At 40.4% G+C, this 25,590-nt stretch overlaps 2 protein-coding genes and 1 long non-coding RNA gene across 7 annotated transcripts in view; 2 read left to right on the plus strand and 1 right to left on the minus strand.

Annotated features, from left to right (window-relative positions):
• LOC309379024 (guanine nucleotide-binding protein G(t) subunit alpha-3) overlaps positions 1 to 25,590 on the plus strand; it is a 657,481-nt gene that overhangs the window by 93,107 nt on the left and 538,784 nt on the right. The window lies entirely within an intron of this gene.
• LOC309379785 (guanine nucleotide-binding protein G(i) subunit alpha-1) lies at positions 4,516 to 24,896 on the minus strand. Of its 3 annotated transcripts, none has more exons than XM_081929241.1 (9): positions 24,641 to 24,774; positions 23,083 to 23,192; positions 16,251 to 16,293; positions 16,028 to 16,169; positions 14,619 to 14,776; positions 13,156 to 13,284; positions 12,099 to 12,228; positions 11,107 to 11,260; positions 4,516 to 7,366 (listed from the first exon to the last, which is right to left on the minus strand). In XM_081929241.1, the coding sequence occupies exons 2-9, from the start codon at positions 23,156 to 23,158 to the stop codon at positions 7,176 to 7,178; spliced, it is 1,023 nt and encodes a 340-aa protein (XP_081785367.1). In that variant the 5' UTR covers positions 23,159 to 23,192; positions 24,641 to 24,774; the 3' UTR covers positions 4,516 to 7,175. The 3 variants fall into 3 exon arrangements, with proteins under 3 accessions (XP_081785367.1, XP_081785365.1, XP_081785366.1); XM_081929239.1 differs by lacking the exon at positions 24,641 to 24,774 and adding an exon at positions 23,294 to 23,325; XM_081929240.1 differs by lacking the exon at positions 23,083 to 23,192 and having other exon boundaries at positions 24,641 to 24,896.
• On the plus strand, positions 8,212 to 9,740 carry LOC309379786. The gene is made up of 2 exons (XR_014172644.1): positions 8,212 to 8,836; positions 9,250 to 9,740. It is a non-coding gene; the product is annotated as an uncharacterized lncRNA (long non-coding RNA).

Consider the following 25,590-nt stretch of genomic DNA (forward strand, 5'->3'; position numbering starts at 1 on the left):
TGGGCTATCTTTGGATCATTCACCCAATTCAGCTCTGGTTCCAGATCAAAGAAAGTGATGTGCACATCTTGCCTCCCATTCAGAGGGAATACGGAGCAGATCAGCTATAGCTTCACTCAAAAGTGCAGGAAAAATATGCCCAATTCATCAAGCGATGCACATAGGGAGGCCTATCTGCAATTACAGCTCTCTTTTGACAGATCAGTCTTTTTATGAGCAAAAAATGTTTTCTTGTAAAATGCCTAAAGTAGGCCTTCTCTAGTTTGCTTTCATGCTAACATCTATTCAGTCTGCTAAATGCATCAAAACAGAGAGCTGGCCGATATCTTATCTGGTTCTATTTTTGTGCATGATTGTAGCAAAGGAAATAAACAGTCATCTTCTGATGCCCTCGCCCACATCTTTTATGGATCTGACATCATTGCAAATTCTGTGAGAGTTGACCAAAGAAAGATAAAGCTTCCCTTTGAATGCCATAATAATCAAATTTTCAGACCGTGTGCACAGGATTGCACAGGGAAAAGATGTCCTATTTATAGAAATGACCTTGAGAGTCTTTACCGGCAGGCATCTCTATAGGCAAACAATGCTTTGCTCCTGCTCTCTCTCTGATTGATCTGACTGTTTTTCATTATCAAAGAGCACTTCTAAAGTCTTATACAATGGTCTGGCCAAGCACACCTGGATAAAACCTAGTCTAATCAACCTAATGTTTTTAAAAGGGATGAAGATAAGAAGAAATTGAGGTCAAGGCTTAACATTTCCATCATGGCGAACTCACAGCTGGAACTGTGCAAATCTTGTCTTGCCAGATCCTGGTCATGAAGAGGTTTTGCAACCCAGGATTCTGAGCAGATTCCTAAGGGCAGCAAAGAGGAGTCATCTTAAGTCAAACTCAAACAAAAGACTTTTTAAAAAAAGTTGAAGGGGCCAAAGCTGGGTGGTAAAGCACGTCCTTTGCTTGCAGAAAGTTCAGAGTTTGATTCCTGGCCTTTGCAATGCAAGGATAAGGCAACAGGGAATAGTAAATATCTCTGTCTCTGTGGAGACCTTGGGCAGCTGCTGCCAGCTGATATGACATTCTAGAGCAGCCATTATGCGATTGTGCATTCCTAGCCAGGAGATGCTATCGATTGTCTGCAATAGTTACATGCTTCATATTGTCATGATGCAGGTAGGGGAAGGACTTTATGAGCATCAGCACATACCAGATATTTGGCAGTCTAGGTCAACACACAATCTACTATGATTAGGACTGGTACATGCCAAATATTTCCAGCTCCGCCTATGAAGAATTAGCTCTCTTTGGTAATTGCACTGGTAGCCAGATTTGTGAGTTCAGAAACTATGATGGAAGGTCTTACAATGGGTGAAAGCACCAGTCTAGAGTGAAATAAGAATGAGAAAGATGATCCGAAGTATAACAGTGGCTTAGACAAATGGGTTCTGCTGAAGGAGTTCTGCTAAAATAGACTTCTCAGCAATGCAAGATAAAGAAGGCTTGGCCTACCACAAAGTTCCAGTGTGTATTTACACGCGAAATGGAGACTTATACACAGTGTTGTTTTCTTGCTCTCTTAACAAATCTAGGCCCATCAAGACACAAAGGCTTGAAGCTGACAAGTGCTTATGCTGTTGTATGGGTTGCCTTGCTGCACTGAGGTAGTAAGATGCTTTCTGATGAGGTGCTGAAAGTGCACAAACGTATAGGGCATCTGGACAAGGTCTTCAGAACAAACTTGCAGAATCCGATTTCTACATTCAAGTCACTCCAAATCTAATGCCTATGTGGGATGCAACCTTTTCTTCCAACATGAAAATATGCGTCAAGTTGCAAATCTCATTGAACTCAGTGGGATTTCCTGCTAACCATTTCACTCATTTATTAAAATTCTATCCTGCCCAAACGAGCATGGGGCAGCGATGAGCAAAACAGCAAAACATAATCAAAAAGTAAAAACATCAACTTTTTTTTAAAAAAGTCACCTCATAGCTAATATTATTCAAGGATGCCAGGAACAGGATTTTTCTGTCATCAAATACCTGGGAGAACAGGAATGTTTTAAAATTCCTCCTGAATGTTAATAATGACAGGTGCTAGGGAAGGGATTCCACAAATGGGGAACTATCACAACATGCATTCAGTTGCAAAACAAACAAAATTCAGTGAAGATGACGTACATATGAATAACATGCATATGGATCTAAGTCCTTGAGCCTGAAATCATGATTTTTACATCTCCTAATTTGCAGCCTTAACATTTAAAAAAAAGTTTTGCTGGAAATAAAGCATTATATACTTTTAAATTTAATTTTACCAGAGTTGTGGCTGTCTACAAAACATGCAATAATAGATACTCGAGTAAGGATGCAGTCTGTTCCCTCTTTCTTGGGAGTAAGCCCTATTGAGCTCAATGACACTCACTTCCGAGTCGAAAAAAGTTGATGGTGCAGTCATTGTGCAAAGCTTCCACCTACAGGCTTGGCTTATGGAAAGACAGAACAAGATTTCAAATAAAAATGCTACAGCCCAATACTCAAAATAAATGGCACAACAACTTTCATAAATTAGAATAACAAAAAAGCCTGCATTGAAATAGCTGAAAGACAATTAAAAAGAAAGAATTCACTAGAAACAGAAATACTCAAGTTGTGGTTTTTGCTTTGACTTCATCCTTGAGTGCATTTCACTGGACCACTGTTAAATATTTTATTGGCTTGCATAAACACTTACCAGAGTACTGTTTCCAGAGCTGCCATTTGCTTTTCTGAGTATTTTTCTTGAATGGCTGCTTCAAAGAACTGAGGACATTTTATATTAAGTCTGCTTTGAATTTCTTGCACCCCACAAGAGTGACTATTGCAGAAACATTCAGTGAATATCTCTCTATATGCGCCTGGAAGATCCATGCTTTTCAAACGTTAACAGTGCACCAAATGTTCACACACACAAACTGTGACTCCCCAACCTACCCAAACATTTGCCTCTTTTCAGGCCTCCTCCTAAGCAAGCTCTGCTATTTCAGCAACTTCCCCTCACCTCCTCAATGCTTTTTCCCATGATCACTGTGATCCTAGTCAACCAAGGATGACTGAGTGAGCATGATAATGGCAAAGCACTGCACAGCATATAAGATTTGGTGCTTTGATGCCACCCCTGAAGGCAAACAAAGCAAAAATAATGCCTCCAGCAAAAGCAGTGCTTCCTGCATCACATTACCTTCACTCTGAATTGTCTGGGGGTGGCGGAGAAGCAAGATTGCAGCCTGAATGGGAGGAATGCCAATGCCTTGATCATCAAAGCTAGACCAAGCAAATGCTTCCACCCGAGTCTGCCTCCCTCCGATTAAAATGTTTTCCAACCATGTCATATAAAACGAATGAACACTCATTTTTTTTCTACAGAGGACAAAGGCTTTACAGAAAACAGCCTCAGATATATTTCTTCTCCTAAGGAGCTGGATCCCTAGTAGATGAAGACATTACAGCTCCGTTTCTATCAATACAATTGCAAAGGTGAAAGCCATACAAATCACTGGAATGACAGATGGTGTGCAAAGCCAGCTGGGAAGAGATGTGACTGGTACTCACTCAGCTACAACCAATCTTTACATGGTCACAAATACTTTCTGACTATTTGGTGGGCAGCATGAGAGTATTTAACAACTACAACACAGCACAAAATCAATTCTGAGGCAAACTGAAATTAGAGCACTTTTGGCAAGCTCACATAGCCTAATGGCAAGATAGTCAGCAATGTTACTTAAATAATTCTTCAAAATCACTCATACTGGGATAATGATAGGTAAGTCATCTATAGTCATGCAGGGCTGTGAATATTCAGATGATTACTATATAGCGTCTCCTGAATATCACTGCTCAATCTGTGAGGCCGTTTCAGTCTTTTCACGCTTTGTATTTCTCCACACACTCTTGCAGATCCAGTTGTTGGTATGTGTCCTATTAGGGGACATAGGGTCGCAGATATTGGAAAGTGGTCACTATCTGTTCGTTCTAATACTTCAAGTGTTCACAAATGTGAATAATGAAGACTAATTTTGTCGACAGCTCTTCCCCCATGTTTGTTCAAATAAGTGTACTGACCTTTAGATATGTCTACAGAACTACCGTGAAGAATAAATAAATTAGGTTGGGATATGAATTCCAACAATTTCAGGCCCCGTGCGTTAAATTTCTAATCCAAAGAACAATGTGAAGTTAGGGAGATACCTTCTAAGCCTCAAGGGAATCCTCCAGAGTTGCTCCAATTGGGGCATAAAAACCAAGGACTACAGATGCTGTGGGGAATTTATGGTTGAACTGCTCCACAGTAGGGTTGTTAGATCTGACCAAACCTTGGCAGTCAGTGTCAGATTATAAGTAGAGGGGAGGTAGACATTTATACGGAAAAGAAAGATTCTTAGATGTGGAGAGAATAGTAACAAGTGTAACCAGTGGTTTTGCAATTCATCCAAGCAATTGCCATTAAGATATACTTATCTTTCCAAAACAGCATTTGAACTTACTCAAACTTTTATTTTGTTTGCACTTCACTTATGGTTACAGAAGGCTTTTCACTAGTTGTGCTCAATGAAAAAATATTTCTTTCGACAAGGCACAAATAACTTAAATTGAAATTTTCTTGTAGTTTAATCTTGTTTTAAAAAACTGCAGTAATGTACAAAATCTAATATTAAGGATATACATTTACTACCAAATACTTCAGTGACAGAATTAAACGAATCAAGCATGATGATGCACAACTGTCGGAGTACACAAATCACTTTTTTGGGTGCTAATACTTCAAGTCTGTTTAGACTTGTTCCGTCCATTTCCACCATTTCACTGCCATTTTGTTTTCTCTAGTAAACTTGTGCTTTCAAGCACATGTACACTGCCCTGAGTTTCTTAGAGGAAAGGCAGGATGCAAAGGGGATTTACACCAATAATTTAAATATTCCCCAGAATGGAACATGGAAGGCAAGGTGGCAATTTAGATCAATACTGAAAAACAGTAGAGATCTTGTTATGTTTGGGCTAAACCCTTCTGAACATAACACTAAACAGGACCAGGTTCAGAGTTTTGTTTGATTTGGACAGGGGAGAGAGGAACAGACAGAAACATAGAACACATTCTCTGTGGGAAATCTACCAACATACCAAAAGAAAACAACATTTGCAACTTGGCTACATCAATATTTTAGGTGACAGAATGATAGAGAAAGCCAAGTCAACGTTTATTTACAAAGCTCCTTATTTCATGTTTATGTGTGTTTAGAAATCTGTATAGACATTACAATCAGCCTTGTAGCATAAAGCAATGTAAAATATAGCTGCAATTCAAAGTAACCTTTTAGTTATCAGTAAGGCACAACATAGTAAGTTGAGCCTGTTTTTGAGACTCCTCCCGTAGCAGCTCTAACTGCTAAAAAGGCAGGCCATAATGGTTTGCCTCTTTGGGAGTAGAAGCAAATGATGATGAAACCTCCATGGAATCTACACAGACAAGAATTCAAAGCTCCCTGTGCAGTGTACCACTCATACATGGGGACTTGCCAGTTTCTCCCTTCTAGCAGGAGCACTCTATGCTCCACAAATGTAACTCTGAAGGTTGGAGGCCCTCAAAAACAGCATCTGCAAATAAGGAACCTGATGCCAAAAGGGAGGGGGGAGATGCTGCATCTTGTCCCCTTGTGTGGATGGAAGTGCCTTGAACCTGTGTATGGGTCTCTCTGGATCCCAGTAACTTTGCATGTTACTGTATGACACAAATGATACTTGTTGGACAATATTTTCTTTCTGAAAGCATGCAAAAACCCGTTTGCATATGTATTTCAATTACAATGGATAATGTGCCCACTGCTCTGAATGAAAAATTCTGTGTGTTTAAAAACATTGGCATTAAGCTTTCATGGAACACACATTAAAAGTAGAAGGCCATTCCCCTGAGAAAAGGCAAAGAAAATTTACATTGGTAAAACTGCATGAGGCTTGAAATGTTCAATTCCATCTCTTGAATGCTATACATTGCAAATTCTACTCAGAGTACACTAGGTGAAGTTAATAAATATGACTATCTTAGGTTCATTCAATTCAGTGTGTCTTCTCTGAGTAAGACTTGGTTGAACACAACTCCTTGATTTTAATTCAAATACTTTTTTCTTTTAGTATGTCTCATGAGACACACAAGCTAAAAGAAACCAATAAAATATAAAACAAGTAAAAAAATATGCTTCCATCCAGGGAGACACAATTAATGCTATGGATTTAGCTATGACAGAAGGAAATCTAGAATGTCTTGGGCATGTACTTTCTGAGGATCATGATTCTACATGCTGAATCACAGCAAGAATTCTCCTCTAACGGTTAAAACATTTGGCATAGAAGTATGCAAGATGGGAGAATGGCTTGTTTGCTGTAAACCTGAAATGTTCAAAAGTGGTTCTCTAAAGGTTTGGGAGAAAATACAGTAACTCAGGGAAATCCATTGGGGCATTTCTTATTTAATCCTGAGCAAGTGTAAAGGATCCTATAATCAAGAAAAAGCCTACTATGCTAATTACAGGGGCATAAATAAAATCTAAGAACAACTATGTCACATGTATTATATGGAAAATTAAGGGTTTGTGTGGGGTTTTAAAAAAAGATTTGTTTGAATAATGAAAAATCTAAAAGGAAAAACATTTTCTCCTACAGAAAAAGCAGTCCTTAAAACATGAAAATTGTACGGGATGCATTAAAATATTTGTTCAATGTTTACATAAACAACACACAGTCACACATAAACAGACAATCATGGTGTGTTGATTGTTATTCAACACTATTTAAATCTATACAACAAACATAAATAAAACTGTTTAAACAAGCTAGTACAATATTGGTCTGGCCAATGCTTTTTCATGTTACCACACAAACCTGTAGATTTGAATTTTATGCTTCAACCTAATCAAGACCAGGAAAAGCAGATTACATAAACAAAAACATAGGATGGTAGCCAATGTTATTCATTCTCAGAGTAGATTTGTTGAAATCAATAAATTTAAATCCAATAATTTCAGAGTGTCTAGTCTGAGTATGACTTAAATATCACTCATGAACATATTTATGGTCTAAAAAGATGAAGTTGTGACTCATTTGGTTAATGCAAAAAAAAAGGTACAATTTCATATAAATGTTTAGAACAAACCACAGTCTTTTAGGTTATTCTTTATGATAACATCAGTTACAGCATCAAAGACAAACTGAACATTCTTAGTATCTGTAGCACATGTGAAGTGAGTATAAATTTCCTTTGTGTCTTTTCTTTTGTTCAGGTCCTCAAATTGGCACTGGATATATGCAGCTGCCTCTTCATATGTATTTGATCCTAAAAAAAAAAAGATGAAATGCACAAACAAAATTCTAAAACAGAAGATTGTAGCACATACTATATAACAACAGGGACAGTAACAGAAAGAGTGACTAATTTTCATCTGGCATATTTGAAGGATCATCTTTATACCTGCTCAGGTAACATCATTAAGAATCTAATAACATCAGCTCTAGTAACTTCAAAGTTTAATTTATTTGCTCCGTCTTCTAATGTGATTTAAGCTAATACCTATCAAGAATAGTCTTTTTATATGGCAAACAGCTCTCTCTTCACCCTAGAAAGGGCAACATTCAGAAACTAATGGGGGGAAATTTCAATCTTCAAAAGTGGCAATTCTACAGCAAACACATTTCCAAAAGAGACTATAGGATGTAATTGCAGAATTAGAACTCAACTAGAATGTTGAACTAAGATGATGATTTTCTATCCCACAACAGTAATTTAGCAATGTTAAGATCACTATTGTCAACAAAATATTGACTTTGTTACTGAGCTTATTTTGCATATTTAATTTTCAATTGAATTGTATGAATGTAAATTTCATGACATCTGACTCAATGCTTCCCCCTTCTCTCTTTTTGTATGTGTGTCTTCTAGTATAAATAGATCGATATTTATTTATTAAATTTATATACTGTCCTTCATCCACAGACCTCAGGGTGGTTCACAAAATAAAAATACAATATAAAAGCACAAAATGCATGATAAAAACAGGAACAAAACAAAAAAAACTTCCTGTAGCCAAGGAAGTGGGCTTTAGTCTACAAAAAGAATTAATCATAGAATCATAGAGTTGGAAGAGACCACAAGGGCCATCGAGTCCAACCCCAACTATTGTCATAGTTGTCTTGTTAGTTTTTAAGGAGCTAAAGAACTCTGAAAAAAAATCCAATATTGTGCAGATAGACTTCTGAATGCACAATGCAGCCCCCTACTTTCTTCTTCCTCTCCCCAAATCTGCTCTAGAGGATCTCTCAACCCTCCAGTGAACATCTGGGATTGTTTGTGTGAGGGGCATGAGGGGCTGCAGAAAGAAGGGGGGACATTCTGGTTCTGCTGGCAGAAGTCCATTTCTGTAATAGGTGGTCAATCCCAGGATGTCACACTTTGTTTTTACTTATGCATAGTAAATGGTAGAAAAATTGTAATTTAATTATTTCTAGAATGCTTAATACATACCAGGGGTGACTAATCCCTGGGTTGGAGCCTGCTGATTTCAGTAGTAAAAAGAAACAAAAATTAAAGTAGACATACTGCTGTTGTGGATGGATAAGTTTAAACTTCTCAGCCCAGTCTAGCAGCCTGATGGGCATACAAATCACTTCTTCCCCGATCATCATATACATCATTTGATGAGCAAGGTGGGGAAATATCTGCCCTCCCTGAGGGATGGGCTGTGTGCCTTTGTATGTGTGCCTAAGTGTGGGTGTTTGCGAGAGCATCTGGTGGCCATACCCACTGGAGGTGTGATGGGATAATGAGCTGCTTGTGCGTAAAAGCTTGATCCCTCTGGGGTTTGGCTGGTCAACCAAACCGAGGCACTAACAGAGCCCCCAAAGCATGACTCTGTCAGTCGCTGGTAGAATCTGACAGTGGGCGTCTACGGAATTTACTCCAACATAAAAGCTGTTTGACGGACATGCGCCTTCGTGACTCTCTGCGTGACAGTTTCCAGCGAAGGGTGGGAGTTCCTAACGGGGGTCTTGTTACCTCTTCACTATTCTCACTAGAAGTATCCCAGAGCCTCCCCTCCGACTCCCCTTCCGCTGGAACTCCTGCTCTCCCCCTGCTGGTTCCTTCTTCTGCTGCAGAGTCTTTCCTATTCTCCTGGAGCCTTTCCACCACCTGTCCCTCCGATGGCATTTCCCTGACAGGAGGTATGTGGCCACTGAAGGGTCAAACCCTTGGCTCTAAAAAAAAGCCAACCCTAAAACCATTCAGAGCGATTAACTTGTAAAACAAATAAACTCTAGCAGATCTAAGGTGCAATCCTGTTTACTCAGAAATAAGCCACTCAGTGTTCAATGGTGCATATTAGGATTATTGCCTAAATCACTAACAGTTTTTACACTTATCTTTATCTGGCATAGCATTTTTCAGAACATAAAGTTCTCTCTGAATCATAGACCTTGTCTTAAAACTTCTAAAGTGAGATATGTCATTTGAAATAGGCAAAAAGAAGAAGAATGCTTGAAGAGAGCTATGTGAATTTTATCACTGCAGATTTTTTTTGTCATAGGTAGATCAGAACTCTGAAATAAGAATCTGGTAGTGAAGATTTAGCCTGAATAAATTTGGATTATCTGAGATGTTGCTGTGGCAGTCAAATTTATGAATGATAAACAGTCATTATAAACTTACCGTATTTTTCGCTCTATAGGACGTACCTTTTCCCCTTCAAAAATGAAGGGGAAATGTGTGTGCGTCCTATGGAGCGAAGACGCTATAGCCCCGCGACCCTCTCCCGGCTGGAGAGGTAACGCGCAGCTATGGCAGGAGCCTCTATAGCCGCGCATCACCTCTCCAGCCGGGAGAGCGCGCGCGGGGCTAAAGCAGCCCCCCGCGACCCTCTCCCGGCTGGAGAGGTGACGCGCGGCTATGGCAGGGGCCTCTCCGCTGCACCTTGCCGCTGCTCCCTGACCTGCTCTTTGGGGCTGGTGGTGGGCTTCCCCCCGCCAGCCCCAAAGAGCAGGTCGAAAGGAACCTGAAGCCTGGAGAGCGAGAGGGGTCGCCTGAACGCACCTTAAACAGCACCTTGTTTTAGAGCGGGAAAACAAGAGGGGGAAAATTCTCCCCCTCTCTGCGCAGCGCCTCCTGCCGCTTCGCAGAAGGGGCGCTGGGCAGAGAGGGGGAGAATTTTTTTTCCTTGTTCTCCCCCCTCTAAAACAAGGTGCATCCTATTGTCCGGTGCATCCTATGATGCGAAAAATACGGTAACTTGTTTGTAAAATTTGTATATTGCCTTCCTGCTAAGTAATGTACAAAGTAACCTTCCTTGCCACACTTGTTCATCTAACATTATTTTTCAAACATTCTACTGTCACAGAAAACTTCCCATTTCATCTCTTCTGGTGCTCCAACCCCAAGTTGCTACCATGAAGCTCCTGCATGTTGCAAAGTATTCTGAGTCATGGTCTACAGTTCACATAGTTTTTGATGGGGCACTGCAACAGGATTCCTGGTCTTACCACTGCTCTGCCTTAATTGAGAGTATACATAATAATAAAGTCCATACTTCCTTACAGCTGTGCGCTAAAGTATAAATCTGTCACAATTACTTTTCTCCTCACTACAGAGTCCCTGAATGAGCTGCTAAAGAGAGATAGAATTTCTTGAAAGAGTTTGATAAGCACTGTTTTTTCATATAAGAATTTGGTTCATTATTATTATTACTTTGAAGCATCTCTTTTTCTGGGTATTGAACAAAAAACACAATTTAGTCTCTGTCCTCAGGCTTACACAAAAATCAAATTTTCAAACATTGATTATACAAACTGCAGATAATATCCTCATTTAATCAACAAAACAATACCGATTATTAGAATACTACACTACTTTTTGTAAAAGGTTAGAGTGGGCTATATGAGCTGCACAGTGAAAGTCTCTGACTTACAGTAATCCGGTACTTATTTACAAGTATGGTTTTCTCAACTGTTATAACTTAAGGTATCAGATAAATACATTCTCTTCTCTATTTCAGTTTTTGTTTCTTTTGGAAATAAAATGGTAAATACCTGGATATTCTGGGTAGCAAATAGTGAGGGGACTCCTTTTGATTTTTTCTTCAAAAAGATCCTTCTTATTTAAGAAGAGGATAATGGAAGTGTCTGTAAACCATTTATTGTTGCAGATACTGTCAAATAATTTCATGCTTTCATGCATCCTATTCTGCAATGGAAAAATATGATATATAAGTTTAGCCCCCTCTCTCCTACCCAATGAAATCCAAAAAGCCTACATCATGGGGTTTTTTTTTGAAGCTTGTGTGTCAGGACATTTTACAAGTTACTGAACTCTCCAGGAGGACAATGGATTAGATGGAGAAGAGCAAAGTAATAATTTCTAATGGATGATTATATGTTTCAGGCAACAGCCTCTATATCACTCCAAAGTTAAACACTTTGAAATTCCATTTATATGTTTAATTCTCCCACTGGAATTAAATGGGCGCCTAAATCTTAATTTACAGTAACTTTTTTTCTATATTCTTGGAGACTTGCACATTTTGCTTTCAGTGGGATCTGACTCTGGAAAAGGTTGCATTACCAGTTTACAAAAATCTATAAACCATCATCTGCTTAGACATGGTGATTAACCCACTCACATTCTCTATCTTATGATGATAAATAACAGGACAGTATTTAATTTAGAAGTTTCACAGAATACAGGGGCTCCTTCCACGATTAGCTTTGGTGGGTAAGAGCTGATGCTATGTGCTCTTGCTTCTGCAGCACACAATAGTTTTGGAAGATCCATAAAATATAGGAAGAACCCATTACATGCCTTTTTCCATGCAGAGGAAACTGAGCAGTGCTGACATTGTTGAGTCTGTATAGGTGACCTAAATTGTCCAGTATTACGAAAGTGGCACAGGAAGCTCATATGCTGTAACAGATCTCATGCTGCTGTCATTGTCAGAAGGGGACCTAGGACTACTGTGTAACACAAAGAGCTGTACTAACTTGGGTGGGCCTAATGTTCCTTGTTTCAAAGTGGGTTTACTTGCCATTTCCTCATCTTCAGCAAGGACCAAATCATAATCACTCAGTGCAACACAAAAAATTATGGCTGTTACTCCCTCAAAGCAGTGAATCCATTTTTTCCGTTCTGATCTTTGGCCCCCAACATCAAACATCCTGGGGAAAAATGGAAAAAATGTGAATGATTATTTTAAGATGGGATTTTCCCCCAAATTCAAGAATGATTCTTCTGATTAGGTCAAATGTAGCTGAAGATGTAGGCTATTGCAATTTTAGCCTCCAAATTTGCCTCCAAACACTGTTATGTGGGAGCAAAATTTAACCAAATAACATTTTAAATTACAGGTTTCTATGGTCATTAATGCAGATTATTAATAAATCCACATTTTAGAATATGAGCCGAAGAGTATCATCACAGTAATACTACATATACCTGCCTACAGAGCAGCACTATATTTGCCTGCAGTTTTCTCTAATCTTACCTGACAATTACATATGTCCTTGCCTCTCTTCCTCAGATGTTAACACCAGGAAAGAGAGACGGAAGAGACTGAAACCAATCACTTGGAAATGGGTTGGAAAGTTAGTTGTGTAACTGATGTGCTGTGCAGCTTAGTGCCCTCTTATTATATCACATTCAAATGCAATGATGGTTTTCCCCAGATTGCTTTATAAAGATTGCTAAATAAATTCTCTAATGCAACCCACCCCTCCTTCTCCTGCAGAGCAGCAATACAAAATGAATATGAAAATTATAAGATTCATGCATTCATTGTTTTTTTGGAGATAAAGAAGAATTATAAGTTATGAAGAGCAAACTGAAAAATGGCATGTTATAGAAGTTAAGGATATCCAGCAAAGAAAGTAGGAATTAGAAGAAACTCTTGGAAAAGAGAACTGTTAATATATCTCTTTGCTCGCTTTAGAATGCCTCAGAACAGATAGTAGGATTTTTTCCAATGGACACCAGAAAGTATCTACATTTCTAAAATGCAAGTAGCTTTTACTCTTTGAAAATATTAATGTTTTATACAAAATATTTACACAAAATATATACATATCATATTTCTTGAGACTACTCACTTAAAATGGAGATCCTTGAAAGTAAAATGAGTTTCCACTATTCCTGTGGTTTTCACTCTAGTCCTGAGGACATCCTGCTGTGTCGGGATATAGCTAGTCTGGGCTATCCTGTCCAAGTCATTCAAGTAGCTAGAAGTATTTTTTTTAAATGTATAAAATAAAAATAAAAATCAACCGTTTGATACTTAAGCATAACATGCAATTTAAAACAAATGGCATGGACAGTAAATACCAACTTCATGCTACTCAGGTATTGGTAGGGTACAGATAAATTATGGGCAGTTTTGAATAACTCTATTCTACACCACCTGACACATTTAGGTAATACAGTAGCAAAATTTTTACCTTTTCAGAAGTGATTTAAAAACATGATTTAACAAGTAAATAAACTCAACAACACTCGCAGTAAAATCCTATGAATTTGTACTTAGAGACAAGTCCCACTGTAGTCAGTGGGGTTTCCTCCCAAGTAAGAATGCACACAACCTAAAATTGTAATCCTACACACATTTTGTGGACAGCCCCACCAAACCTAGTAGGACTCGCTTCTGAGCAGATATAGAATTGTTCATTTTCTTCAGGGGAAGTCCCACCGACATCAGTGAGATTCACTTTTAGGTACAATTGGTAGGATAGTGATTATAACCTCAGAAGAAATAAATATGTTAGATGAAATGCTAACAGGAAATTAAACTAAATGCTGATTTACCAATTAATTAAATTAAGGTTGATTCTACATGTAAAAACCCATTGAGGAAAATAAGGCTGATTTCATACACATTCTGGCTTATCTAAAGTCATGCGGAGATGGCAAGAAATACTACTTGCTTTATTAAGTTTGCAAAATATGTGTAGTATGTAATAGTAGATTAAAAGCAAGGTTATGTTTATTTTACCACCTTGCCAGGTTAATCTGACTCCACTATCCAGGTGTAGCCATTTTGTTAGTAAATATAACCTATGGATTTTGCTATCTTATATTACATACGTTTGTGTGTGTGTAAGTAATGTATGCATAAATATGTATTGAAATTATTTAACATTATCAATGGGTCTACTCCGAGTATAAACAATGTTGAATATTGTATTACCCTATGCATATATGTATAAAATGACAACTTCAGAACATTGAGATTATTTCTATCCTGGCAAAGTTGACAGCAATTCATCATAGACTGACAATACTATTAATTTTAGATGTATTTCATCTATTTGGCAACATCTTTTTTAAAGAACAACAACACTATACTGGAAATAAAATGTATTGCTATACTTTGCTCAGCTAGTTTAGGGATTTAATCAGAAATATAGTGATAAGAATGTGCTCATCTCAAAATCTCTTTGGCCTTTTTTTTTTAAGAGTCCCTCACTTGTATCCCTCGCTTGCTGCTTCTCTTTTCAGCAGCAAAATGAATTTGGCAACTGTGCCATCACAGCAACACTGGTTCTTGTTTTAAGCTTACTATGCTGCTGAGTCATTAAGCTGATACTCTCTTGATCTGTTGAAACAAGCTTGAACGCCACTGTCTCTCCACAGTCTCTTGATAACTCCAGCAAGCTCTGCTGTCATAAAGCCTTCCTCTGCTGATCCAGCAAGAACGAAGAGTTGACGAGCATCATCCTGTTAAAAAAGAAACAAAAACTGTGAAGGTTCCCAGAAACTCTATTCAGCTTTCAAACTGTCATAATAGCAAAACAGCTGTTTACTTTTCTACAAAGTTGACAATCAATTCACATAAATAAAATTAAACAAAAAACATTAACATCTGTATTACAAGAAAGCCTTTTTTTAAGAAAATGGGGATTTCCAAAATGTCACAGAATTGTAGAGTTGGAAGGGATCCCAAGGGTCATCTAGTCCAACCCCCTGCAATGCAGAAATCGCAGCTAAAGCATCCATGACAGAGGGCCATCTAGCCTCTGCTTTAAAACCTCCAAGGAAGGAGAGTCCACAACCTCCTGAAGGAGTCTGCTCCACTGCTGAACATTTCTTACATTTCTGAACAAGTTCTTTCTGATGTTTAGTTGTAATCTCCTTCCTTTTAACTTAAAGCCATTGGTCTGAGTCCTACCCTCCAGAGTAGGAGAAAACAAGCTTGTTCCATCTTCCATGTGACAGCCTTTGAGATATTTGAAGATGGCCATCCTATCTCCTCTTTTCCAGCCTAAACATACCCAGTTCCTTCAACCATTCCTCATAAGACTTGGCTTCCAGACCCTTGATCATCTTGGTTGCACTCCTCTGCACATGTTCCAGCTTGTCCAAATTCTTCTTAAATTGTGGTGCCCAAAATTGGACACTGTATTCCAGGTATGGTCTGACCAAGGCAGAATAGAGTGATACTACTGCTTCCCTTAATCTGGACACCATATTTCTGTTAATGCAGCCAAATTATTTAATATACTACTTCTCGAAAGCTTTATACAACCATCAGATACAAGTTGACTTCCAAGCAGAGGTAGGGAACCTGTGACCTAGCAGGTGTTATTGGACTCCCATAAGCCCCAGCAATCATGGTCAAAAGTCACAGATGATAGGAGATGTACTCTAATGGCATCTAACTGTCTTCTTCCACCTTGTTTAGGCATGAAGGGGGACAGATTCTTTGTGCTGCCTTAAATTTTCCACAGGTCTTGAAATTAACTGACTTTATTTTCGTCTAGTCTTTTACTTCTTTCACCCATGCCAAGATTTGGGGATATGAAAACTTGCCCTATTTTGCAAGCTGACTCCTTGTCCTGTCACAGAGGATGTGTTGAAAGAAAAAGATTAACTATTTCACATATAATATAGTTCACTAATTCTTGTAAATGGATTTCAGAAGTACAGCAATGAAAGTGAACATTAAGTAAGGAGTACATCAATGCTTACAGCTCTGGCAGAATCCCCAAAGTCTATCTTCAACCTCCCCATTGCTCTAATGATAGCAATAATGGATTGAATTGTATTACTGTAGACAACAGCTTTGTACTGTTTACATTCTTCTTCTGAATAACCAGCTTCATGGATAATCCTAAAAAAGAAAGAAAAATCAGTCTTTGTTTTAACTAAAAGTCATCTATTAACTTTGTTTTCACTCCTAAAACATACTTACTTCATTTGTTTGACAATTGTGCTTTTTCCTGATTCACCAGCTCCTATGAAAAACAACACCCAAAACATTGTTAACCAAAAGCCTGTTGCTCGTTCCATATATCAGCACTTTTCAAACTTTATTTCCACTGAGGTTGAGAGGTTGTGCAAACAAAATATCAGTAATAGCAGTCCACATTCCTTTTAAAAAACCAAAATAGTTTGTCCACCACTACTGATCTTCACTTGCAAAGCCCAGCTATAGGAAACTATGGAGCACATTCTATGTTGGTGTCTCAATTCATGCATGAGGCCTAAGCACGCCTTGCCAGCACACTATACAAACTGTAGAATACAATGCAATGTTTGGAAATCAGTGTGAAATTCCCTTTTTTCTGCACATTTGGGAGTTTCAATTGCTTATATTAACAATTTCATCATTAGGAAAAACAAGTGGAATCTGTACAAATACTAAAAGTGCATCCCTAGGAACACTCCTGTTAAAGAGGTAATCTGGTCATACCCCCCCCCTCCAGAAATCTGAAAGAGGCCAATTCACTCTCCCTTCAACTCCCCGTTTCCCATTTCTCTGTTCTAACTGCATGGTTCCGTGACGCTATCAAGTACTGTTTATTATATTGTTTGGAGTGGAGTAGCCCTTTTAGGATTTTTTAAATTATTGGAATGTCTGCCTGTCTCAGGGTTCCCCTGAGCCTGTTGATACCGCCCTCTTGTCAGTGAATCTGTTCTGATTCCTAGACTCAGCACTCAACACACTAGAGTTTGCTATTAATGGAAATAATGAAGTTTACACCTCTGCCATTAAAACAATGGCATTAAATCTGCACATACAAAAACCAAGTTACTAAGTAAAGGTTGAACCTATTGGCGATCTCTCTCCACACACCCCACTACACATTATTATGGTTATTAATAGTTTCTTTTCACATTTACACCATAATCTGATTAGTTGCAAATTACTTCCTTGAAGATAATATTCCAACCTGGGTGTGAGTCAGGAATATAACTCGAGAGCCAGGATAATTCAAAATACCAAAGAATGAACACAAAACAAGAGGATATCACCATCGTACAGGCTAGGGGGGCCTGGCTGCTTGCTACCAGAGAAGAACTGAAGTAGGTAAACTACTGGGAACATGGCAAGCTTCATATTTCAATACAGTGGTACCTCAGATTAAGTACTTAATTCGTTCCGGAGGTCTGTACTTAACCTGAAACTGTCCTTAACCTGAAGAACCACTTTAGCTAATGGGGCCTCCTGCTGCCGCCGCAACGCCGGAGCCCGATTTCTGTTCTCATCCTGAAGCAAAGTTCTTAACCTGAAGCACTGTTTCTGGGTTAGTGGAGTCTGTAACCTGAAGCATATGTAACCTGAAGAGTATGTAACCTGAGGTACCACTGTATATAATTCTAGGAAGCTGCCTTATACTGAGCAAAGACTGTGGCTCCATTTTGCTCAGTAGCCTGGAGACACCAGAAATTGAAGCTGGGATCTTCTTCAAGCAAAACATATGTTCTGTTACCAAGTTACAGTCACTGCCTGAGCAGACATAAGAAACAATTGTATTGCTACAATATTTACATGTGAACATCCACACACTACTATTCCAATATATGTCAAAGTTGTTGGAGAGAAGTATTTTAGTACTTTAAAGTTTTTCACTAAATTTCAACTAAATTAATGATTTATAAAACTAAGAGATCTTACTATCAGTTCTGAGATTTCATGAATTTGAACAGAAGAGGTAAACAATTGTGCTAACCCACCCTGGGACCTTGCAGTAAAGCACAGGTAAGACATTGAATAAAAACATATATAACTCTATGGATTCCAATTATGCTCCCTTCTCATGAATGCATCTTACTGATGAAATCACATTAAAAACTTGGAGTGCACTCCTGCTTCTTTCCTTTGAAGCCCGCGTCATCTAACATCATGATGACATCAGGTAATTGACAGGTGAGCAGCCCAACAGGAGGAGGATGCACAAGTCTGATGCTTGCTTCTAAACCAGAGACAGCCTTCCCAAATCAGGCTACTCAGGGACAGCCAAAGTGATGTTCTCCAAACGTTGCTGGACTATCATACTTGCTTGTTGGCCATTCTGCTACGGAATTATGGCAGTCCAACATCTGGGGAGCACCACATTGGTTACTCTGGGCTGCTGATTAAGCTTGGGGTGAAACCAATATTTTGTACCTAAGCACCATTTGAAGGAGATGGTTCCAGTAAGCAAAACAAAACAGAAAACACTGCAAGCCTGAAGTCTGTCCACACCAGGTTTTTCCCATGAATTACTTCACCACTTAAGAAAAATTATGCGGCCTAATAACTCTCAGCACACTTAACAAACTACAGTTCCCAGGATTCCCAGGATTGGGGAAAATAATGATGGTTAAAGTTGCTTCCTAATATGCCAAGATCAAAAATCATATTTTTTTGAAATGTGAATTATCAAAAACAAAACAAGTCTCTATAGCTATACCAATAAGATAAAAATTAGTGGAAGACGATAGGTTAATGTAGTATCACAAAATTTTAAAAAAGTTGATACAGCTTCATTACATCTCTAGGAAGACCATCCAGCCACATACCAAAATATCAAGTACACAACTCATTTCAAACCACAAAAGAAAGCATAAAATGGCTTCCTATTGTTATTCAAGGTCACACTGTCTTTTTAATTTTATGTAATTTCAAGCAGAAATATTGTTTCTCTTTTTTTAAATCTTCGCTTTTTTTAAAAAAAATCTGGCAATAATTTTACTACCCCAGTTTATTCAGACTATCTCAAAAATCAAATATAAGCCCCATTCTATTCTAATTTCCAAATTATCTGCTGAACATTTCATCTATATAACTTTCAGGACCTTGAGCATTTAATAACCCACACATTTCCATAGATCTTTTTGTTATATTAACTTTGCCAACAGATTTTGGTTGGATCCTTCTGTAGTCATATCCAATGACATACTAATATAGTGCCCTATTGTCATTAATTAAATCAATATACAGACAGTTGATTTAACAAGTAAGAGTAGTTACTGGTTGACTTAACAAATATATTTGTAAGAGAAGTTACTGGTTGACTTAACAAATATATTTTCAAGTCTGAATTATTTTACAGTACTTGTGTTCCTGTTCGCTTCAATTTGAACTCCTCATTCTGTTACCTGGAAACCAGTTTGCATTTACATTGAACACATTTGTCTTTTCAGAAGGCTGCAAACAAACATATGGGCCTATTTAATGGAGAATGAGTATTGTGGGTCGGAGGTGGAATCACTGAAAAATCACATCAGTGTTGCAACTGAGAAAAAAAGAACCTTAGTTCCTGTTAAACCATGATTCTGTGACCACATATTTGTGTGTTTTAAATTAAATCAGAAACTAACACCCCCAGGTAATTCACATTAGGAAGGAGTGCTATTAGTACACTATTACACAGGGTAAAAGGTAAAGGGACCCCTGACCATTAGGTCCAGTCGCAGACGACTCTAGGGTTGCGGCGTTCATCTCGCTTTACTGGCCAAGGAAGCTTCCGGACCAGCATGACCAAGCCGCTTCTGGCGAACCAGAGCAGCGCACAGAAATGCCGTTCACCTTCCTGCTGGAGCAGTACCTATTTATCTACTTGCACTTTGACATGCTTTTGAACTGCTAGGTTGGCAGGAGCAGGGACAGAGCAATGGGAGCTCACCCCATCATGGGGATTCGAACTGCTGACCTTCTGATCAGCAAGCCCTAGGCTCTGTGGTTTGGACCATAGCGCCACCTGCGTACTCCCTGTGTAATATATATAGTTTAACTGAGACCCCTTGCTCCTCCTGATATTTTAAAATAGAATTTTCAAGATTTGGGGCAGGGGATTTATTAGCTTTGTAGAGTGGGGTCATTTGAGGGGGCAAGTTTCTTTCTTTGGTCTTTTTTATTTGGGCTTAAATAGGTCAATGGATCAGTGGAAGACAGGAGTGCCTGGGGTGCTCTGGTCCATGGGGTCACGAAGAGTCGGACACGACTAAATGACTAAACAACAACAACAACAGGTCCATGGATCATTGCCCCTGAGATCCCTCTCCCACTTCATAGAGCCTGCCTGGCTCCTTGATATACTTGAGAGCTTAGGGCAATGAAACAAACTGGAAAACTGCTTGCATGCAAGTGAAGGAAAACTCTAGCTGAATGCTATCGAACACTAGTGAGGGCTCATTGTTGAGCCTAACTAGTGACAGTGAAGGCAAAAAGAAGGCATACTTGCCTGCCTCCATTGCATCCTTATCATGTCGTCCGGCAGACGTTTTCTGGGAAGTGTGGGGTCTTTTACAGAGTGGCTCAAAGGAGACGGTAGCTCACCATGACTTGTTTGGAAAGCATTTTGAGGGTAAAATTGCTTGCATCCACAGCTCGCCTGGCACCCTCATTACATATCTTTAAGCCTCTTCAACCAGGTTTTTGGCTGCTTGAACAATCTATGGTCTTTTAAATGGGTCTGGGGAGGTGGTGAAGCTTCATATATGAGAAAATGTGTACAGACCGCCTCAAAGCTGCTGAGGGGTGTCCCCTGGTGAGTGTCCCAAGGGCCAGATAAAGAGTCCTGGAGGGATGTGTTTGGCCCCTGGGCCTGAGGTCCTAATTTACAGTAATTCTGAAATATGGTTAAGCATTAGATTTGGCATACTTTGAATGAGAGGATAATATTCCATACACTTTGAACTGTTTTCAACAGTAATTTATTACAATGATTTGTAAACTGTAGTCCTTGTGTGCTTTCAGGCATTTATTATTGTTGTTGTTGTTGTTGTTGTTGTTGTTGTTATTGTTATTATTATTAGTTAAATTTCTATACCGCCCTTCATCTGAGGATCACAGGGCAGCTTACAATATAAAAACACATAAATGCACACCACAGTAATGAACAAAACAATACCCCCCCACCTACCCCCGTAGTTTAAAATGCCATAGGTTGTTTAATTAGCTAAAGGCTTGGAAAAGGAAGGTTTTTGTCTGGTGCCTAAAGATATGTAACAAAGGCACCAGGTGAGCATCCCTGGGGAGAGCCATCCAGAGTAGCTGGGAAAACCCAACCAAATGGGTGGGGTATAAATAAAAATTATTATTATTATTATTATTCCATAAGCAGGGAGCCACCAAAGAAAGGCCCACACTTGTGTTGCTGTCCTCCATATTAAGCAGTATAAATAATAGAAGAAAATCGCAAACCCCTTTTTCAACACAGAATTTCACTAAACAGGAGTAACTTGGGCAACAATTCTAGCCCAAGTTACCTAGAAGCCCCACTGAATTCAATGGAATTCACACTAGAAGACATAGGAAATGAGAGCTGGACCATAAAGAAGGCTGATCGCCAAAGAATTGATGCTTTTGAATTATGGTGCTGGAGGAGACTCTTGAGAGTCCCATGGACTGCAAGACCTCTCCATTCTGAGGAAATCAGTCCTGAGTGCTCACTGGAAGGACAGGTCCTGAAGCTGAGGCTCCAATACTTTGGCCACCTAATGAGAAGAGAAAACTCCCTGGAAAAGACCCTGATGTTGGAAAAGATTGAGGGCAGAAGGAGAAGGGGATGACAGAGGACGTGATAGTTGGACAGTGTTCTCGAAGCTACCAACATGAGTTTGACCAAACTGCGGGAGGCAGTGGAAGACAGGAGTGCCTGGCATGCTCTGGCCCAGGGTCACGAAGATTTGGACACGACTAAACAACTAAACAACAACAACATGGTTTCTAAGACACAAATCAGAGCACTCACAGTTCGTATCTCACTTCTACCATTAGTTCATGGCATGTCCTTAGGCAAACTACACTGGATGCAACCAAAAACCTCCTCCATCTGCAATGTGGTGATAGGGTTTACCCACAGAATAGTTTACATACTATTTACATGTTTGTTGAACAGTTAACTGCCAACCTAGCAGTTGAAAAGCATACCAGCGCGAGTAGATAAATAGGTACCACTGCAGCGGGAAGAAAAATGTCATTTCCATGTGCTCCGGCTTCCGTCACGGTGTCCTGTTGTGCCAGAAGCAGTTTGGTCATGCTGGCCACATGACCCAGAAAGCTGTCTGTGGACAAACACCGGCTCCCCTCAGCCTGATAGCAGAGATAAGTGCCGCACCCCATAGTCAAATCCGACTGTACTTAACCATCTGAGGTCCTTTACCTTTTACCTTACAATATAATATATGTGAAGTGTTTTGAATGCATGAAAGCATTATATAAATGCCTATTATTATGTTCATTGTCCAAACTGTGGGTAATCACAATTAAATACGTAGCGTAACAAAATTAAGGGTAGAGTTCCATCAGTACAAGCATTTATCTGCCATATGAAACGACCTCTCACCCTGGTGTGATGTTGCAGCAGTTCTAAACCTCCAGAGCAGATTTGACAAAGGAATGGGGGGAAGGAGGGAACCTCATTGTGCTACTGGGAGTCCTTACACTGGCTTCTGCAAGTGCACCAGGTGAGTTGAATCTGGCCCTAAGTGTCAAAATATGGAAATATAGGAAACCAGAATAGTATTTAATTAAATGAGGAATTGCAGCGCAAATTAAGACTTTTATTTGTTTCATCTGTATCACTCTCCTATTCTGTCCTCATAACTTGAAAGTGACCGGCTTTTAAAACACCCTATTTGAATACTCTAGATATGTATATATGCAGAACAACCCTATGCATATTTATTCAGTTCCAGTGAATTCAATGGGATGTACTTCCAGGTAAGATTGTAACCTTATGCACTCACATGCAGGAGCGAGACGCACTTCTCGGTAAATATGAAGATCATGCTATAATTCTATGCACACTTACCTAAGGGGAGGGGCTGTAACTCAGTAGTAGAGCACATGCTTTGCATGCAGAAGGAGCCAAGGCCAATCCCTTGCATGGCATCTTGATGCAGGGCTGAGAAAAAATCCTGTCTGAAAATTTGGGAAGTTGATACTATCAGTGTTGACAATATTGAGCTAAAAGGACTAATGGTAGGATTTAGTATAAAGCAGCTTCCATTGTTCTTATGTACCTAGGTGACAGTCCCATTGAAGTCACTTCTGAATAAATGTAGTCATAAATGCATAGTCAATGCATAGCCACAATAGCCAATGAGAATTTTCCTAGACCACAGATATCAATTCAGCATAGAATGTACTATTGGGCTACAATATAAAGGATAAATATATTTGTATTTATCGCACATGACAGATTTACACACTTTTATCAACACATAAACAATATCAATATAGGAAAACTAGCATGCATGAAAGTGCTCTGAAATGCAGTAAGTTATCCATGGTGTGCAGGATAGGGGAATACGTATGGAAAATAAGCAGCACAAGCTTTATTATCTGGTATAAACTTTCATAAGCAACAGCCTAATGCAGCAACACACATTTCTGGAACGGGGGTGGGGCACCCAAGTATTTTCCTTCCATACTAAACAACAGAAAATATTAAGTATAGTAAACAACTGTAAAGTTTTCCAGATGCACCTTATTTAAAATGATTTTCATCTAACACCAGTACCCCAAACTAACTTAAGTTCCACAGTGTGTATGTGGACTTGTTTACTTTAGGGAGGGGTGTTTTCATTTAGCAATCCTAAGCCATTTTTTATTCCTGACACCAGTCATCCAACTATTCTAAGAAATTTACAGCTCAAACCCATGAACATTCCCATCCTATTCGCCAAGAGTAAGTCCCACTGACCTGAGTTCAAAGGATTTTCACCTTCAGGTCTGAATTGCAGCCTTCATGCTAGGAGCATTTCACCTACACAGCCCTGTAGTTATGCTTTTGCCATCAACAGAAGCAGACCATTCAGGCAAACAATAGGAGTCCAAGTGACATACTGCAGTGAGGGCTACAAATATGGTACCCGAGAAATATGGCTTCGTTCAAATGAAAATGCCTTTACAGCTGACCACACATCACAGATCTCTCAACACAGAGGTGTTCTATCTTGCCGGCACTTTACCCACCACCACCCCAATCACAATTAGGATGCTCAGAAGGCAAATTCCTTCCCCTGCACCTTTCAGCTGAGATCAAGAGGCTGATAACTTGCTAACTGGCAGGGCAAAAAGTGGAAGGCAGCAGGCGAGGCCAAGGGTGCAGTCTCAACCCTTTCAGCCTTGCAAGCACTTACTGGAGAGCAAGTCCCACCAAACTCTACTTCTGAGAAGACAGGCGTGGGACTGCCCTGTCAGTGCTGCAGAGGAGGGAGGAACGTGACCTGACACGCAACTGACCATTCACACGGGGCTAAAACTGCGCCTTGTTTTCCTGCTGGATGCTGCCGTGGAGAATTCAATTTCTGGGCAAGGCTGCGGGGAGAGAGAGCAGCAAAGCGAGAGAGAAGCAGCCTCCTCACCCAAGAGCAGCAGCTTGACTTCGCGGGCCGCCTTCTCGCCATCCTCCCTCAGGTTCCTGTCGATCATCTTGCTCCTCTCCACCGCCGCCTTGTCCTCGGCGCTCAGCGTGCAGCCCATCTTGAAGGGGCTCCGGCTTCTTCGAGAAAGCGAAAACACCGAGCGGGGGGGGGGGGAATCTCCTTTGTCTTCAGCCTCAGAAGAGGAAGAAAGCGGCAGCCCCGCTGCTGGGATGGGGAGGGAAAGACGGAGGCGCGCCTGAGCTGGTTTCCCTCAAGCGCCTTAATAACATCCAAGGCTCGGACGGCAGCGGCGAACTGAGGCGCCCCGCAACCCACCGCCCTCCAGCCCCGCGCGGCCTCTCGCCTGTCCTCCTCGCAAGCCCACTTCAATGGCTCTGCCTCAGTTTCCCCCCGCGCCGCGCGCGCCCGAGACCCCCGCCCAGGCGGGACGATGCCGAAGCCGCGCGGGCAGCCAAGGCGCTCCCAGGCAGGCAGGCGCGGCCGCCTCTGCTCCCCTCGCCAAGCCAGCCGAGAGCGGGGCCTCGTGTGTGTGTGTGCGCGCGCGCGCGTCTCTCTCCCCCCCCCCCTACGGAACTGTTGAGCCTCGCTCGGCGGCGCGTGCACGCGCGCACCTCCCCTGCCTCTTTTTTAAAAAAGAAAAGGTGGGGAGGGGGAGCGGGCGTCAGGTGCGCATGTGCAGGACTGGGCGTGGCGGCGTCGGGGGATAATTAGCATTGGGGCGGGTGGTAGTTCGGGAAGGGGAGCAGCGCGTTGGTGGGCGGGGGGCTGCGCGTGACGTCAGCGCGCGCGATGTTTAAATAAATGAGCGGCGCGGCGCGGCAGTTGGGGCGGCCAACGGCTCTGGGGTGGCTGAGGCGGGGAAGGGACGGGGTGGGCGGTGAGGTGGCGATGGCGACTTAGTAGCGAGGGAGTGTTAGGGGGCGGCAGCT

Source organism: Podarcis melisellensis (assembly GCF_964234715.1).
Source record: "Podarcis melisellensis genome assembly, chromosome: 10".
Classification (NCBI taxonomy): Eukaryota; Metazoa; Chordata; class Lepidosauria; order Squamata; family Lacertidae; genus Podarcis; species Podarcis melisellensis.

Bases quoted from the DNA above. Each gene is read 5' to 3' on its own strand.
- LOC309379785 (XM_081929239.1), bottom strand. The intron at 16,170-16,250 runs GTAAGTATGTTT...TTTCTTTTTTAG, and splicing joins ACAATTGTCAAACAAATGAA to GATTATCCATGAAGCTGGTT. The intron at 13,285-14,618 runs GTAAGCTTAAAA...AAATACTTCTAG, and splicing joins CTTAATGACTCAGCAGCATA to CTACTTGAATGACTTGGACA.